This window comes from Limulus polyphemus, unplaced genomic scaffold, assembly GCF_000517525.1.
Source record: "Limulus polyphemus unplaced genomic scaffold, Limulus_polyphemus-2.1.2 Scaffold2463, whole genome shotgun sequence".
NCBI lineage: Eukaryota > Metazoa > Arthropoda > Merostomata > Xiphosura > Limulidae > Limulus > Limulus polyphemus.
In genome coordinates this window covers 70,462-90,631 of record NW_013668073.1, presented here as the reverse complement: position 1 = coordinate 90,631, position 20,170 = coordinate 70,462, and the positions used below count along the sequence as shown (strand labels likewise).

Below are 20,170 nucleotides of genomic sequence, written 5' to 3'. Positions count from 1 at the left end.
CTCAGTTTCTCTTCAAGCAGCAAATGACTCACGATGACTGTCACTATTTTCATGGGCATTTAACTTTTCAATTTTTTTCCACTTAGAGAATCCACCCTCTGTTTTGAAAGCAGACCGACTATCGGATGTCATACATGTTGATGAAAAAAAGAAGACAACAAAAGCAGTATGCTGCTTTATGTAGAGGTGAATACACCAACCAGGAATGATTGACCTCGTGTCCATTCAGAAGGCGTCGTTTGAACCAAAATGCAGTCAAAGAACGCCCATCTTTGGCATCAATTGGACCTTCTTCATGTTGAAATTCATGTGTTACAATATTTATTAGGTCATCTTCTTTTAGCTTAGCAACACTATTCTGTGGATTTGTTTGTGACAAAGTAGAATCCTCTTGTTTATTATTATTGTAGCTTTCAACAGGACAGAGAACAGTTTCTTCATTGGTTTCTTTTTCAAATGAAATAGCATGTTCACAATCTTGCACTTTCACCTCTTTGCTGCCATCAAAAGGAACAGATGCTAGCTTTCTGGTGTCATCACTTCCAGCAAGGAAAGCTCTCATCAATTTGCTTGACTTCACCATCAAAGCTGCAAATTGTGCATGTCTTTTGCATCCCTGTGCCCCACTTTCTTTTTTTGACATAATGGGCTAAAGGAATAAATTAATAAATACTGACTACACTATTTAGTTGCAACATACAAATTGTCAGATGAAAGGAAGCATTCTATTTTTCTAAATTCCTAACCAGAAATTATATTTAAATTATACAATTATAGTTGCAACTCAGGACTAGTTAGGCACATCTGGACCTGGTTTCACTTTAACTGCCATTATTTAGACTGCCCATATTCATGTTAATTAATGTGGCATAACAGTAAGAAAATCAATGCAGATGAGTGTATATGCTGGTAAATCATGCTTATGAGCACCATATAAATTACTGGCAGTTGCTAAATCACATTTAAAAACTCAATAGGTTTAACCACACAAATACTACAGGAGACAAGTCTGAAGTTGCTCGAATGAAAATTACACACACTGTGGAGAAGGGTGTAATCATGACATAATATAAGCCTAGATGCTCAAAGGCTATATTTAATATTAAAGGTTTTGATGGAATGAGAAAACTTAAATATCGGCTAACTAATTAGTGGTACTAGATTACGGTTCCTAGATTAAGTCGCTAGTACATCTAGACCTAACATTAATGTTAGACCTGTTATTTCCATCTGTTTAGTTTTAGGTTTGGATCTAGATGTAATAATAATGACAGAAATTTAGATTTGGGTGCATAGATTGAAAGTACTTTGTATTGAATCTACCCAGATCTAGATATAACCCTGCCTCATCAATTCTGTATTTAGATTTATTAGGCCTAACTTTTAGAACAAATGTTACGTCTAGATCTATTAACTTAATCATTAGATCTGTCCCAGTGCAATGCCTATTTTAATAGTTAGTATAGGTCTAAGTATGCCTATAATATAAGCTACAATTTTTATGATGATGGATCTAGGGTCTAGAAATAAAGTTATAACTGCAATTAGACCTAAAGTCTAGTACATTAGTTGGTGTAAGATATGACTTACAATCAAACAATACAATTACAAACCACTGCATCAGGCCTATAATGTTTACTAAATCTAGGCCTTGCCTGTTGCATATATTGACAATCTTGCACACCAGTTAATATGTTACATCAGTCTCGTATTTTCTTTTTGTTGAACATACACTTACTTGTATGTTGTACTCTAGGACTTGTACTTGATCTACAGATGAATGTTGGAACAGTGTAATTTACTTCTATACGTCAATTCGGTCTCACTGTATTTCAGTGAGTGGCTTTTAAAAAGTTAAAACTGCAAGTGTGATACACACAAATAATGTAACACTGTGTCCTTTTACTTAACGTAGGGCAGTTGTGCTATATCCTAGGGGAGGGCCTTAATTATTAATTGATAGGAATTATAGGCCAGAGGAAATTTTGTGCCTGGGAGCAACTGCTCCCCATCTTGCCACGCCACTGACATGTGAGCCACTTACTGCTATTTTTTGTAAGTCCATGAATAGTGGGCAGATGTCAAAGGATAGGAAGTCAGCTAACATCACTCCTGTTTTCAAGGGAGGTAATAAAAGTTGTCCCAGTAATTATAGGCCTATTAATTTTACATCAGTGGTTGGAAAAGTTTTTGAAAGTCTAATAAAAGATGCTTTGCAAAGTCATTTAACATAGTTTAAAATTTTGTTGGGTAGTCAACATGATTTCACTGATCTTTAGACATTCTTTGAAGAGGTTACTGCTTACATAGACGAGGGCATGGGTGTGAATTTGGTGTACCTGGATTTTCAAAAAGCATTTGATAAGGTGCCACATAAAAGGTTTGTAAACAAAATTATCTCTATAGATGTAGGGGATAGGTTGGCTCATTGGATAGAAAACTGTTTAGGTGGAAGAAAGCAGAGGGTTATTATAAATGGAATTCAGTCAAACTGGATTAATGTCACGAGTGAGGTACCTCAGGGATCAGTATTAGGATCTTTGCTCTTTTTAATTTACAGCAATGACATAGATGAATGAATGGTCAATAAATTATTTAAATTTGCTTATGATATTAAGATATTGGTCATTGCTAGCTGTGAAGAGGATTCTACTGCTTTACAAAAGGATTTAGATCATATAGTGAGTTGGGCAAATAAGTGGCAGATGGATTTTAATTATAATAAATCCAAGACAATGCATGTGGGTTATCATAATTTGAATTATGAGTGTAATTTGGATGGGAAAAAACCTTAACAGTGTCATGAAAGAAAGGCATCTTGGTGTAATGGGTGATCAGTTTTTTAAGCCATTCAAGCAGTGTGCTGTTGTTAATGGTAGGGCAAAATCTGCAGAATTATTGAATACAAGTCTAAAGAGGTTATAATTTTATTGTATAGGTCACTGATTAGGCCACATTTGGAGTATTGTGTTCAGTCTTGGGCTCCTTACCTTAAGAAGGACAATGAATTTTTGGAAAGGGTTCAGGGGAGGGCTACTATAATGGGGCCTGGGATGGAGGGATTGTCATATGAGAAGAGGTTAAGATCTTTGAGATTCTTTTTTCTTGAAAAAGAAGAGTTAGAGAGGATCTGATTGAGGTGTTTAAGATTGTAAAGGGAATTGATAGTGTTGATGCTTCATATTTTTTTCATACTTAATGACGAGATTACTAGAACTAGAGGACACAAATATAACTTTTGGCAAAGTAAGAGTAATCTTCAGCTAAAACAGTTTTATTTTTCTAACAGGTGGTTGGCCTTTGGAATGGATTGCCTTCAGATGTTGTGAAGGCAATAAATTTAAGTGAGTTCAAGAGAAAACTTGATAAGTATATGAATGATAAGAGCTGGCTTTAAGATTTTCTTTCTTTTTATTTACTTAACCCATTCAATGTGGCAGGCTTAAATCATAATTGCATTACCTGTGCCACACAGTATCAAAAAAAAAGAATATATTTTCCTGATTTTAAAACATACATCAACACCATACCAACCCCTGTACTTCACTTTCTGGAATGCTTTCCAGATCATGAGTACTTGATCGTCTCGTTGCCAGACATACAACCAACTCAATCTCCTTATGCAATAGATATGTACCTTTCATTGCATTATTATTTATCACTTGTATGTTTATTGTATAAAGACACCCTTATATCTATACAATGAAATCAATAATTTCACATTTCATTGGCATGAAACCTGATATTTACCTTTAACTGATGTATATTCTGTAATCTCACTCACCTTATGCAGTTGATATACACAATTTATTTTTGTTTACAATAATTTTATCAATGCTATGTCTTGCATTTGGAAGAATCTGTTACAATTATTCATTCATTTCCATAATTTCACAATATTCTTGTAAGAAATAAGATGTTTATATGCATTTATGTGATGTATGTACAGCATATTGAATAAGCTCACTCTTCTTATATGTTCTTATGCAACAAGTAAACATATTGTATTTTTATTTTCAAGGAAATGTTTGGTAATTGAAAGATGTTGTTATAAATATTCATTTAAATGCCCAAAATTTTCACATGTAAGAAATTAGATACTTTTACAATTTACATTATGTACATCTGTTAATACTCTCGTTTATGCAATACACACAAAATATATTTTATTATATATCATGTTTTATGTATGAGAGACTAATAGTTCTACATTTCCATAATGTCAGAATCCGTTTGTAAGAAATTGGTTGTTATTGCACATTTTTATGAAACTCGCCTCAATAAACTTAGAGTGCGATACCCCTTGAAACACGGGACTGCACACAAAGACACGTCACAGTCTCAACACATATAAGGAGTTCTTTGCTCTTTCCTCTCTCTCTCTCCTCGTAGTATGAGAGCAAGCATGACATCTCTGACAGGGTTTGGGGGCACCTTCCTTTGCTGGAATTAGGTCCATAAAATATCTTTCAACTAACCTAGATTCTTGCTGTCCTACAACACAGCCCAGTGATGTAGCTGGCAGCCATTTTATGCAATATTGCCTTACTAAAGTCAAGCAAAGCTAATTTATTACAAGTTTTCGCTAAATACATGTTGAATGCATTCAATATTGACATATCTAGGATATGACAAAAAAGTTTGATGTCCCACCTTGAAAACACACTCTATGCAACCAGTAAGCATATCACAGTTATTGACAATTCTCATTTTGTCATTGTACTCTAACACACTTGCAGGCTTCTTCATCAGGTCGGCTTGAAATCTCACTGTCAATCAAATTATCTTGATGAATGGTAGAAAGCATATGCACAACTCTATTGTCATGCCATTTCACACATAAAATGCCATTACAGTTACGAGACACTACACCACCACTCTTTATGTTTGGTAGTCCTTACATAAATTTATGATTTTTCCACACTGTTCCCCATGCACCTGTATTCTGTTCTTGAACAATTTAGGGCTACTATATCAACTATCACAGTATAATATTTGTCCTTTACCAAGATGACCCAAAAACATTGTCTTCACTATAGAACCAGAGATGCCAAGTTCTTTATCGCACTCTATTTAAGTTTGTTTTCCAGTATAAATAATAAAATCAAGAATATAATAACTTTCTACATTACACAGAAAAAAGATTTTCACACTAAAACAATGCCATTTAAAAGGAATATATTGATTGAAACCTAGCCTTCTTTTCCATAGCACTAGGCTCTCATCAATACATAAATCTTGGAATGGCCTGAATTTCCTTTGGAAGTTCCTACAAATATTGTCAAGCACTGGCCTTACTTTCTAGAGTTTATCACTGCATGAAGGCTGGGTATTGTCGGTGAAATGTAGCAGATGCAACAGTTGCAAAAATTGATCTCTAGACATACGTTTTTTCTTTGAATTTCAATTCAAGCATTTCATTGATGGCCCAGTAATCATTTATTCTGTGTTTCTTATTTTGAGACATTATCATTAACAAAAAAATCTATACATTTCATCTCTTGTAGTATCATATAATTGTCCTATCTGACTCTTGGGAGAAGTTTCTGGGAGTTTTGCCTTCAAGTAACAATATTAGCGATTTGTTTCATTCACAATCAAGTCCATCAATTCATTGTACTAAAACTTGAAGTAATTCAGTTCTTCTGAACTACCACTTGTCAATCCTGTCAAATGAAAGGTTTGTTGGCTCGACATCGCTGGCAACCTACTCCTACATCTCTCCCTGCGATAAGGAAGGTCAACACTGTTTACGCCTTCCTCTGCTTGGTCCAGGTTTATCTTGACTATCATCACTAGATGGAAAGCTAGCATCCTCTTGTCTCATTGCCTCTTCATCATCACATACTTGAACACCACTTGATACACTTTCACTATCTTATAAGCTATCTGAGTCAAGTGCATCAAGCATACTTACATAGAAATTAGGGTTACTACTCACCACTCTAGTGATGCGGGCATGGTTGCCAATAAATACATTCCAACTCCATACGTGGCAATTTTGAATGACAATGGGAAACATTTGTCCCAGTCGCAGTGTGAGGAGGTGGGTGCACTGGGAAGTATATGTCCCAGTCACAGTGAATGGGTTAATAGTTTTAGTTTAGTTTAGAAGATGGAACAGCTGAAATGGGCCAATAGGTCCCTTGTTATCCCTAAACATTATGTTATTTTGACGTTTCAAAGCATGAAATGTTGCAGGACCAAAAATATTATACATCTCTGTATCTCTAGATATATGAGCATTGTCAATTGCAAATTGATCATCTTCATGACATCTGTGCAAATAATCCCAACATATAAGTACAGGTATAATTTGGTAAAGACCTCTGAATACAAACAGCCATACCATGAATCGAAGGACCCGAGAATTGACTGTATTATAATGACATCACATTGTTGGGAGGGCAGTCAAAGTCACTGAAGTTGCCATCTATTCACATATTAATAAGATAGTTGTATGTGCTTTTCATGTATTAACTAACTGGACAATATGTTTCATTTCAGTGACAAAAACCTATTACATGACTTTTATTAACTTGAGGCTGACCTTTAGTAGACAGTGGTATGGGGTGTGAAGAAATGTATTTGGTTTATAGCAAGTACAACAAAACATTTTCACCTGCTTTAATACATATGAGTGTAGACTCATATAATTCAAAACTTCTGTTTTAAATACATAATGACAGTCTTTATTTTATATTCTTTTACTTTTGCAGTGCATAAAATGTTTGAGTGTCACTGTTCTGTGTTATTTGTAAAAGACTTAAACTCATTAATTCAAGTACTTTGAGTAAGAATTTAATTTTACCTTATTGTAATATTTTCATTTAAATTTAATAAATGATTTAGTAGACTAGAATGAATACTTGTGATTTTTTAGATCAAGTATTTTGGGGTTGTGGAAATTAGATAATTTCATCCTAGAAAGTCCTTCAAAAGTCCTGGAATTTTGTTGTCATTCAAGTGTATCAACACTGAATTCTAAAATATGATAGTTCAATCAATTAAAATACTTCCATATATTTAAACAAATTGTGTAATAGGTTTTAATAAACGCATCTCTATTTTTGGCAAAATGTTTTTTTTAATAGTGAAATATTGGATGTTGTGTTTACACAATTATAATTAGATGCATAGAATATAGTTATAAAGAAAATAAACAAAACATTTAAGGTACAGTTTTGAGCTGGTAACATCTTGTTGGTTGTACATTCTAATGTTTATATGTATATGGTTTTTATTAATCTGAATATTTAAATTTTTTTGCTTTCATAAATATAAACAGTTAACTTGTCATGAGTCCCATTGGGCGAAAACACAAGATTTCATTGCACTATTATATAGTTTTTTGGGCTATGTTTAAAACTGACTCATTGTCCTGTTCTCTATTGTTTTTGTGAGATTACTATTGGATAATAAAAACTGTCTCATCTGCTAAGTTGTGTAGAATAACATTTTATAGTTTTCAATGAAATATTTTTGAAAAAATGTTTCCTCATCCTTATATGTACTTGATGATCACAAATCTATTTGTTTTCAGGGTTAGATTTTGAGGAAAAAAGAAGGTTGCTATTAGCATACATAATGCAGTATGCTTGTTGTTGTTATGGGAACATAAATTAATGTAGCCCATAACCTATTCTAGAATGACAGAATTTTAACATGTACTGAGAAGGGTACTTTACTGTTTCTTGCTCTTTCTCATTGTAAGTTTATGGCCTTTTTATTTTTATGTTTAAGAAAGTACAAACAGAAGAGATTACCCATTTTTAAGCAAGGATTATAATAATTTTAACAATAGAAAAACCCAGTCATAGTAATTCTATGTGCATGGGTGGAGGTCAAATTTTGCATGCCCTGACCTTGTTCAGAGTATTATTCAATATGGTATTATGCATTTTATGTCAGAGTTATCAACATTTTTTGTTACCATACATTGCTGATTTTGCAACAGTTCATGTTATAGAAAAAATACCAAATACAGTGTACAGGGATACTGAAAACAACGTAGATATACATTTAGGAGGTTGTAGAAGTTATGCAATTAGCAAACTGTATGGTGGACAAAAGTATTTTTATTCTTTACATAAACATCACCTTGCAGTCCAACTTGTTAGTATCAGACTGACTTTGGTATATATTTAGTACAGAAACATAAGTAACACATCTGATTATTTGTGTACAACAGACTTGAACTGTTGTCTAAAAGCTTTCCACATTTCATGAAGATGTACTTCGTAAATCTGGAATTGGGCTGACTTGTAACCAGTGGCACAGTGGTATGTCTGCAGATTTATACCGCTAGAAACCGGGTTTTGATACCCGTGGTGGGAAGAGCACATATAGCCCTTTGTTTTGCTTTGTGCTTTATAACATGCAACAACGAGTTTTACCCTAGTTGATATTTTGCAAGCTTAAAGAGTAGAATTAAGTATCGATCTAAAAAAGAAAACTTCAATTAAAGCTTGTATCTTGTAATAAACGCTTCATATTTTGAATGAAATCCTCACCAAGTACAGTGCATATGCAATTACAAAAAAGTAATTAATTTTTACATGTAACTGTTAAATTACCTGTTATTCTACCAGTTGGCTCTTTTGCTTTTGACCTGCTTAAATACTTTATTGACTCTGGAAAACCTTCAAAGAAGAGTGAAATTGACTTTTTTGACTTGCTATCTGCATCCTTCATCAATCAGAATGTGCTAATAGTCTATACGAGAAACTGTAATAGAACATGAAGTTTCAGAATGGTTTTTTATGAGGAACTAATGTTCCAAGTTTTGTCTTTTAACTGATGTCGGGTACTTTTATCCTTTTCTAGGAACGTGCAAAAAAAGAAGCGGAAGAAGATGAAAAACGTTCCAAGGAACAAGCTGTGTATTCAAGGTATCAAAAGAGAAATGAAAAACGACTAGGTAAAGAAGCTGCCAAAGATGCTGAAAAAATTATTTTTACAAATAGACAGTTTGGTTTTGGTAAGTTCATTTTTTCAGTTTATCGTTAAAACTGTATTATTTCTTGAAAAAGGTAAACTTTCATTTATAAAAATAACATTTTGGATAACTTATTTTACACAAAAAATAATAAACATTACAATATTTCTTGTTCTGCAGAAGTTTTGTTTTTATTTTTTGATAGTTTTTAGTTATATGTTTTACCTGTTTTATCTCTTTACATTTAGAATGGGTCTTAAGAAGAATTGTGTCCACATTCATGTTATATTGGTACAATACTTTCCCAAAGTTGTTCATAACTTTGTTGTTTTTTTCAAAATACAGTTAGTTTTATTATACAAGGTACATGAAATAATGTTTTATAGTTTTGGCAACCTTGATGAGTGTCACATTCTCTCTTCTCTGGTGGGTCAGTGGTATATTTAGAGACTTACAATGCTACAATCAAGAATTTAATTTCCTGCAGTGGACAAAGTGCATGTAGCCTACTGTTTGGCTTTGTGCTAAAATTAAAAAGCAAACTCTGTTTTTTTGACACTTTATCAAACATATTATGTTGTTTCCTATTGACCCTTTCTCAGTGGGTCTTTTTATGGTCAGGGGTCAAAGGGTATGTCATCATATTTGTAGACTTACATCCAAAATTTTATTGAAATACTATTCTATGAATGTATGTTAGTAAATTTGGTATAAAATTGTAGATTATGATTCAAATTTTAGTATTATACACTAGTTAATTTTTTAATTTATAAGTAAATATTAAAAAAAATCCTAAATATTGATGTTTATGATGTCTAAATACAAAGTCTGTAGTTTCTAACAGATTAGAAACTCAAATTACCGATACTGATAAGCTAGAATATAAAATAAGAACCTCCTATATTTTTTATTTTCTGAGATATTATTATATTTAGTGAATCAACCATGTCAAGAATAAAAATATATTTTCACCTTACAATTTCATATTTCCTTTGCATAACCTCTAGAACCTCTTAAATGAGTTCCAAAAGTTTTTTCAGTAAAACCTTGTACTTTATATCTTATTTTCTCCATCTTAACACTAACAGTAGCAAAAGTTGAGAACCATGAATAATGTTCTAACTAGGTATGTTCCTCATGCATTACTCAAGGTACAAGAATGTTTTACTTTTATTCATTAAAGTTTTCTAAGCTAGCATAATGAGTTTTTAATTTTTACGCTTCAGTCACTTTTGTTAAACAGTATATATCAATAAATGAAAAATATACATAAAAAATACAAGAAAGTTAGGCCTACTTGCACTACAAAATGTACTTTGCTAAGACACTTTTCTGCACTATATTGGTTGTCCAAAAAGCAATTCATGTAACTTTCTACTACGCATTTTAAAACACAAGCAATAATTCAAACAGTAAAATAGAATGCCCCAAATTACTACAATGCATCTGACTTTTTAACTAAGATATGAATGGGTTAAAAAATATTACATTACTTACTGGTGTACCCATTATTAGTCTGTGCCTAATAAAATCTATTAATAAGAAGTAGTGTCTTTTACCACAGTAAATTAACATAAAGTCATCATAACGTGTAGTTCACAAAATGGCCGTTATTGATTATAAACATGACTGATTTGAAAAGCAGAAAAGAGTTGGGAGGAGCTTCTGTAGTGGGTGTAAAAATTATTGATATCCTAGCAAATAAAGAAGGTGGAGGTTCTTATTTTAAATTATTGCCTGTCAATATCTACTGTTAGTGTATACCATGGGTGGAACCCATAAAAGGGAAGAAAACAAATCTAAAAACAAGAATTCAGAAGAGCAAGGCATTATGTGAAACAGAAAATTGAAGATTGATAACTTAATTAAGAAATTAAAACTTACCTAATATTAAACTTTGAATTATAAACTATGTTTTGATGCCAAATATATTGACAAAAATTGTTAAAATAAATTTTGAATGTAGCTCTGTTAAAAGGTCATGACACATATACTGTGGACACTTTCTGTGCATGTAGAGTTAAATGAAGTTGTGAAATAAAATTAATGTTAATGGTATGCCAAAAATAAAAGAAATCCATTGTTAAAAGTAAGTTATTTTACATTTTAAAATGTGCAATGAAACCTTGCTGACATTGAATACAAAATATACTCTTTAACATTAAATAAATAAAAACAACAAAACAAATGTTTTGACAACTAACACAATACATACATTCTTTTGGGATCAAGAAAATATAATACAAAACGAACTCCTTAACTTTTAATGAACTTGGTCAATTTGACCAACCTCAGAGTTGTGAAAGTATACATACTGCAACTCTGAATTTTTACAAATTTTGTAAAAAATTAAAAACCTGATGTACGTAAAAATAAAGTTTTTTAATAAAGTACTTCTATTAGAGATTTCTCTTTACTGAACCAGTCTGAGCCAAAGATGATTGTCATGTTATGGTTAAAAATACTTCTTTTCACTGTACGTTTTTCATATTTCATTTTTGTAAACTCTAGAACCACAGAAGTTTTCTTTTGGTAAAACTTTAATATTTCATCTCTTATTTTCTCTACCCTAATACTAATTGTAGAGAAATCATCAGTATACAGTGAAATGGCAAGTTGAAAAATATGGAATAAAATGAATAATACAATTTTTTCCTCTGCAGTGTTGATCAGAAAGTTCCAAGTTACTTAACAGTTTCAAGTGTGAACCTTTTCATACTGCTGCACTTTTTACCAATTGGAGCAGCAATCTTTGTATTAAGAGCAATAAATCACAGTGGAAGGAAGCCCCTAGCTATTTCCCACAGAACTAACAGAAACAGCACATGATTTGAGTATCAAGTTTTACACTGCACTGGAGTTAGTGAAATTTTAGATATTTTACTGAAGTTTTGTTAAGCTAAACTGAGAAAGTTTATAATTTTTACATTTTAGTTAGTTTTGTTGAAAATAAAGTAAATAAATATAAAATGTACATGAAAAGACAAAGATGTCACTGTGTACTCGAGCCACTTACACTAGAGTAAATAATATATTTGATGTTTTTCAGTATGCCTTATTGAGTCTCAGAAATTTGGATGTACAAAAAATTGAGGTATCTTTCAAGTAAGCATTTTAGAATACAAAAAGTATATCAGACACTATAATAAAATGTCCCAAATCTACTATAATTTATCTGGCTTTCTGTGTAAGCTATAAATAGGTTACAAAATTCTGTTATTGTTCAGAGCACCTAATCTGATTATGATAAACGTAACAATTCTCATTGACAAATGGTTTACAAAGGAAAAACTGAATGTACAATTGAAAGTTTATATGTAGAAGAATATTCTCATTGTATTGCTTATAAGCATGCCTATCAGCCAGGTAAAGTTGATTAGCAAACAATCTTGAAAGCTAGAGAAAGAGACAAGGGGTTTTCTGGTGAATTTGACAAACTTATTAATACCTTAGCAAATCAAGAAGTTAGGAGGTTCAAATTTTAGATTTTAATTATTCAGAGTTTATGTTTCTAATTGTTTTGGAACTGCAGCAACCTATTTTTGAAGCTAGAAAGTTCTGAAATAGAGAAGTTGGAAATTACATGTGTTGTGACAGAAAAAGAGATATTAATATTCTTTTGAAATATTTCAAGAATTAATTAATTAATTAAGAAATTAAAACTTAAATAATACAAAAACTTGAATTATAAACTGTTTTTGTGCCACATTTATTGACATACATTGATAATAAATTTGTTTAATTAAATTTTGAATGTAACTACAGAATTGTGACATGTACACTTCAACCTGATCACATGAAAAGTTATTATGACATTCAAAGAATAAAAGAAAAAGTAAACACTATACATACATATATATATACAGGGATAGAAATGATGTATCTATGTATATATATATATATATATATACACACACACACAGGTGTACTTTGCTTGCAGATGGAATGAAAAATGAAGTGCTTGCCCACAGGTAAGATGAAGGGTAAAATTTCACATACATAGCAGTTCACTGTCTTGTTTATCGTATTATAAAAAAGTTAAAATCTCATCATTTTATGCAGTACACTAACACACAAACAATGTTCCTGGACCTGATCTGGACAACACTGGTTGACTTTCCCATAGAAAAAAAGTTCACCTGTTGTGCAGACAAAAGTGACCAACAATTTCTGTAATATGTCCGTCCCTAGAATACGAGTGCCAGAACCAAGGTCAGAGACAATTACATTTTTCCTGCTGTTGACACCACCTGGACATAGCCCGAGATGTGTCTTTTCAGATACATCTAACTTATCACCATTTGCCAGTACAAAATCATTGTTAACTGGCCAGATAGTAGTGACTTCATTTGGAATGCCTTATATACAGTGAGATCAGATGGTGCCCTGGCAGCTCTTTTATCAATCAAAAACTTTACCAAGTGCTACCAAGACCTGAGATAGTTGGACAAACCAAGAAACCTTTCATTGAAATCTATTCGCAGTACTTCTCCAAGTCAGTGGGCAAACCTGATAGGGTCTTTTAGGTTTCTGGAGCTGAAGTACCAGCAGCTAAAGCTTGCTGTTGACCATCTTGCGATTGCTGTGCAGTTGGTTGAAACTGGTAGCCTTGCCTACCTTACTACTCAGCAAGTTATGGGCAGTTCATTTTAAAGTAATCCAATTGCCCACACCCAAAACAAATGCTTTGTTTTTCCATTCCAGAGCAATGTTCAGGTGGTGGCATCATCAGCATTGGCTGTAGCATAAATATCATAGGAGGTCAGGGAAGCTCTGCCTACTCACTGGAAGCCAGTAGGATTTTGTAGGAGCTCCATGATTTATTAGCTACTGATTTGCCTTAGTTAAAGCTTGAGCATGGTATGATGCAGTCACTTCAGGAGGGCGATCTGTCTTACATATAGTCATTGTAACTGCTGTTGCTGGCTGCTTTCTTATGTAATTTATTTGAAGCTAGGGCCATGAACCTTGTTGCTGTAAAAACTGTCTTTGTGAGGGTGAGAATGTCTCTCACATCTAAATGATATCTCACTGCCTTATCAGATAGCATTTCAATGAGCTTGCAAGATACGCCCTGTGTGCAAATGGTGCAGATTATCTGTGTAAGCAACTAAGCTCTTGACAGGACCTTTCTTTCAAGTTCTGAACTAGGGCATAGCTGTGTCCTTTTCCCAAAGTTGCTTCTTGCTCAAGGGCAAAGGACTACTCAAACTTAAGGTTAAGCATTGCACTACCTACTCCTTAATCCTGCCATTTCAAGTGGTGACCTGCTTAAAATGTTTCAGGAAATGGTCCAGTTCCAACTTGCAATCTGTTAAGCTTTATTTTCAGGGACATGTGGTTGTGACATAGACCTCTCATACATGGACTCTTGCCCAACAACAGGCTGAGATGCCTTGAATGTCAGGGGGGTACAGCACAATGAGCACTTAGGGACCCATACCATCTGGTGAGCATTATATCCTTGCTTTTGGTTAGTAGAACGGTGAGTTACTTGTTCATTGACTCTGTGTGACCCATGGCTGTCTTAGCAGTATCTTTGCCCTTACAGGAAAGTCCATGATCATAGAACACCAATGTTACCAGTCAGTGCCCACTGTTACCTGTTGGACAAACAACTCATTGTGATGGACATTACTCCCAGCAGCACCTCCAGTCTCTATAAGCTAGTATTAGAAACAGCTTGGGAATCTTATAGAAACCAATTCATTTAGTCTCAGACTTACCAGACCACACTAGATCCTCAGTTGTTCCTGCCTCTTGCACACTGAGATAGATTATCGATGGAAGAACTCAATCAGTCATTCTAGATATATCAGATCCTGGTAGTTCTCCTTCTTCAGTCTGTAGTTGCAAGAAGTAAGAAGTTTGACAGTAAAAGTCTGGCCTTTGGGCGAGTTCTTCTCCAAGACTAAAATACTTTCTCAGACAACCTTTTTCCCTAAGTGACTAACTCTTCCTCTGGTTTTAGGTACTTCAACTCATTGAAAATGCCATTTCTTCAAGTATGAATCCTTTTAAACTTAATAACTTGAGAATTAAGAAGAGTGCAGGGAATTACATTTGTCAGAACAAAAAACAGAAGGCTCCACAAAAACAAATCTTGTGGTCACACCACCAAACTTTTCTCTTCCCCTACTCTGTGGTATTGTATTATCAGATTTAAGAGTAATAGGATAGGATCCTCAGAATATTAGGAGGTTTGACAGAAAATGTTTCATGGAGTAAACATGAATTCTATGTCTTTGAAGAATGTCAGAGAATGGACACAAAATGCATTTAAAGTTTAATGAGTGCTTATTTGGCACCTTTATTGTAGATATGCAGTACTGATACATCTGTTGAAGAACTGTGTGTGAAGAACTGTGAAGAAATGTCATAGACTGAGAGAATGTAGCATTACATACACAAAAAAATAATGACATTGTTCTCAGAGCACATGCATTAGTCATATCACTGTTAGTCATTCCCATTGAAGAGTAAGGGAGGTTGCATCTTCAAGATATCACATGACCCACCAGTAGGAAAAATGACTATCTACTTGTGCATTGTATGTTCAACTTGATTGAAATATTTCCCATGAGAAATTGTGATACCACAAGTGAAAGACTTAGAACAATAGGTAACTGGGATGAAAGGAATTTATCTACTTTCTTGACCAATATTCTGTTGTCAAAATTACATACACTTGTATGCATGAAAAGTTTTGAAAAATATGACATTAAATAAGAGGGTAAAAAACATGCAGTATAAAACAAGTAATTTTTAATTGGAAACATGAAGGTGAAGAATGAAATGCTACTAATAGATAACTTCGGATGGACACTTCATTAAAATGCATTATATTCAGTGTAAATCTTGCCCACTGTCTAATTAGTAGTTACCTAGAAAAAAATGCTTATGGCTGAGAGCAACTTCCAATGAAACACTTCTGCCATCTTTTGGTAGAAATGTAGCTTATCAACAGTTTAAAAAAACATTAAAACTACAGTAGAAATTCAACATTAAGGGTACCCTTCTGACACCATCCAAATGCCCTACATAGCAAGGTGCCCTCAATATCAAAAATGAACCATAGTTATAAAATCCTATTTCTCTTTCAGCAAACTAATTCATCAACCAATAAATACTCTTTATTCACAAATGTTTAAATTTTAGTTATTTTTATTAGAACATCGAAGAATAAATAAAAATTACTTGGAGAAACAAAAATTTTGAGTACTTACGGTGTTATGAGTAATAATAAAGTTGTTTAATAAAATTTTGAAAATAACTCTCCAAAAGTTCATAATGTGCACTTTAACCTGCCCACAGCGAAAGGGTTAATAGCTTGCTTTATCGAGTGCCTGTATAGAGAACGAGACTGAAGACACTGCCTTTAATCTGGAATATCAAGGTGCCCATTATTACAAGATTTATTTTCGTTACAAATTGTAGAAAAAAGAATGAGACTGAAAAGGTCTGCCCTTAATGGCACAGTGCCCATAAATTGAGGTTCTACTGTAGTAGTTTTATTGTGATATTTACTATATATTTTGCTTTTTGGATGTGGTATTTAAAAAAAATATATTTCTTAATGACATTATAATAAGGGGACATAAAGTCCTGATTTACTACATCTGTTTAAACATTTTTTTGTTTTCACAAAAATCTCATGAAATGAAAGATAATACTTATAATTGATATTATTAGTTATTCAACTTCTGATTTCTGTTCTTCAGTGCCAAGTGAAAATAAAAGAGACCAGCGTTCGATTGAACAGACTTTGGCTGATCTTAAAGCAAGGAAAAAACTGAAGGTTGAACATAATGGCCAGTCTGACTCCTCTTCAACTGGAAATTAATGAACTTTAGAGATGCTAGTGATACATCTTTGTAATGTCCATCCAGAGTGCATCTGTGTTTGTCTGAATGTTTTTTTCTTTTGAAGTAATAAGTTGGTTAGTATTGGACATTGAACAGTATACCCATGAATTAATGATGTAATACTCGTTGGTTCATGTATGTATTCATAGAAATCTTGTGGTGTGTTCCAATACACAAAATGGATTTACAGGAAACTATGTAATGATCATGTTCAGTATGATTAAGTGCACAGAAAATTATTTCGTGATGCATAGCCCACAAACTGGTTTACTCAGCTTGATATTGATCAGTTGATGTACAGAAAAAAAGATTTATAAGCAAATTGAAAAAACCTGAGGCATTCTTAACAAGTATCAGAGTAGTATGCAGAAAAACATAGTAAAGAAATACAGTTTTTTATAAGAAACCACTACAAGGAGAGACAACTAATTTAATATGTAACTTCCTTTTTTTTGCTTTTGTAAGCAAAATCAGAATAAAATTTATTTTCTCTCAAAGCTCAGTTTTGTTTATTATTGTGAAAGTAAAATCTTATTTTATTATTGTACCTTTTTTGGTACACACACAAGTAACTCCTTGAACAATAAGGGTTATCTGAAAATTTTTGTACAAGCCACCTTAGTTTTGAATGTTGTTCTAACTGTTATTAGTTGCAAGACAAATATCATCTTTCTGCTATTTAATATTTTACTGTAAAGTTAGGTCTCATACATTATAAACTATAGTATTTGTAGCAGTTATACAGAACATTTTTCCTCATCACTTAGTTTTGTTTGTCTTTTATTTTCACTGTGTTTGACTTAATTGTTATTTCTTTTTATCGTGCTTCCAGATTCTTTATGTGTATGTTATACTTACAGTTAGAATTGTAATTAAGTTATTATTCTGTATAGCTGTTACGATGTTCTTTGATGATGCATGCCTACCACTCATAGTTTGAAATGTCAAGTTTATGAAGACCCAGGGGCTTTTCAAACAGATTTTGACATTTCAAAATATGATATTTTGAAGAGGCATTGGAGTTAGATTGTAAAGATTTTTGCATCAGTATTTATTGAAATAGTTTTTTTATAATGTTGTTATGGAAGCAAGATTCCATGATATAGCTTATGGTTAGTATGTCTAATCTTTTCCTTGTTTTTCTGTAACTGCTCTTGTTTGATTTGTTGTATATCCAAATCAATTATAGGTATATATATATATATTCTTTGCTTCTGAGGATATTTTGTGTGCAAAAAAACCTATACTGATATTGCAGTTTTTAGTTTTGGTGAAAAACAATGAATTATTTGTTCAATTGAAGTTTATTTGTAGAATATATTTCCATTAAACTTTTGTAATTCATCCAAAATGTGATCTAAAAAGTATTACATAATATCACAACAAGATAACTGGATTGTTGAATGATTGTTTGATTTTTATGCAAGTGTTGCCTGCTTTTTTATTTTTGTTGTTTAACCTAACAATTAATATTGAAAATATCTGTCAGCATTGATGTGAGACTTGTAATTCATTCTGTTAATAACTTAGTCTTTGTTATTGCAAATAAACTTCATATGATTATAAATACATAATATACAATTAATTTTAATGGACTATTTTTCTTGAAGTTGTGAACTTAAACAGAGAGCTTTAGTAACATTTAGTAAAAAACAACAGTGATAATAAGGGTAATAAATTATTTGTGGGTAAGAATAAATACAAATTAACTAACATGAGGTAATAATGTGTTTTGATAAAAGAAAATGCAAAATCAGTAACGTTGGTAGTAAGTTAACAAACAATTATTTTGTGAGCACATTGATATTTAAAGTAGTAAACATTTTATTATCAGTCTTCCACAGACATGGCACCAATGCTAACTATACAAGTTATTAGCATAATGTGCTTCCTTACACAAGTACGAATAGTATTGTTGAAGGATGAGTGATCTCAGCCCAGTTTATATCCCATGCTTCAGAAAATTTGTCAATCCATGGGATCTTCAACCTTGCCATAATAATATGGCAATAAAAAGTGTTATATAATCATGTTTAAAGGCTTTGTGTGAGTTTTCTGCATATATCACCATAATCTTTTTTTTTAACTCTTCTTAACCTTTTAAAATTTGTATGGCAAATGGCTTAAATGTTATGGCTCATGAACGTTTCAGACTCATGGCAATATTTTTCTTTCTTTCTCTATCCTTTATATGCGGATACTTTACAATATTACAGTCAGTTGTATAATATTAGAGCCTTAGTTTAGTGCACTGTTGAATTGGTGACTGCCCTTTATGTCTTGTTGAATTTATGAATTAAAGCTTTCAAAAATACATCTAAAGCAGTGAATATCTGTTCATAAAGATTCAAAACTTCTGAAACCAAGTTTATCTTGTATGTATGTTATGATTCCTTAAAAATACTAGTCATCATAATTCTTAGAGAAAGGAAATTTTTGGTGTCATCATAAAATCCTTTTTTTTTTCAATTAAAATGTAAACATTGCTTCAGTCTTCAGTAAGAATATTTTGATATTTGATTGTGGTACATTTTATTGTTACTTCATTGACTGGACCATCTGAAACAATCAAGAGTAATTTCTGTCAAGTTTTAAAGCTGCTTACAGGTATGATCGTCATCATCAGAAAAAACAGTAACAAAGATAAAACTTCAGTAATACAGTTAGTTCTTATATGATTTAGTAAAAATAAGAACCATAAATCTTATTAGAGATTTAGTTGTATACACAGAACTTGAATTTGTAGCAGTTTAAAATGTAGATTAAATAAAAATGCACTTGTTTTATTTAATATCTAATTGGATTTTGTATCAAGATAAATAGTCCACTCTTTCTTCTCTGTTGTTGTTATGTTATATATGTGTTTCTATTATTGCTCTTTATTTTCTACATTTTTTTACTCTTAGTGTGTTGAAATATAATGAGGATAGGATTGTTTCAATGATGCAAAATAATGGCTACAACATCTGCCTCAGTTGGATCAAAGCAATTGAGTAAAACATCGTGTTTCTTTGAAACGTGTTAAACAGCAGAAAATATATACTTAATGAGAAGACATGTATCCAGCTACAAGTACACTGCATATGTTGTGCCCAGTGTTCTGTATATCTAGAAGCAAATAAAATTATTTTCGTTATAAGTCATCTATCCCTCTATTTAGTATCATTTATTTATTTTTGTCATATTGTAAGTAAATAAATAAATCAAAAATATAATAACTGTAATAAAATGTTTTTAAAGTCCTGATTCCAGTAAAATAAAGTGTTCATACTTATAATGCTGACCAATAATTCAGTAGCACTAGTGATCACTTCTGTTTAGTTTATAATTAATTTAAGCAAATTTACTGAGGAACATATCATGAGTG

At 32.3% G+C, this 20,170-nt stretch overlaps 1 protein-coding gene across 1 annotated transcript in view; it reads left to right on the top strand.

The window, feature by feature from the left end:
- LOC106467019 (sperm-associated antigen 7 homolog) overlaps positions 1-19,948 on the top strand; it is a 40,607-nt gene extending 20,659 nt beyond the window's left edge. The window contains exons 6-7 of the mRNA XM_013927328.2: positions 8,827-8,980; positions 16,660-19,948. Of these exons, the coding sequence (XP_013782782.1) occupies positions 8,827-8,980; positions 16,660-16,781 (276 nt within the window). The 3' untranslated portion in view covers positions 16,782-19,948. The remainder of the gene's footprint in view (positions 1-8,826; positions 8,981-16,659) is intronic.
- Positions 19,949-20,170: the final 222 nt, after the last annotated feature.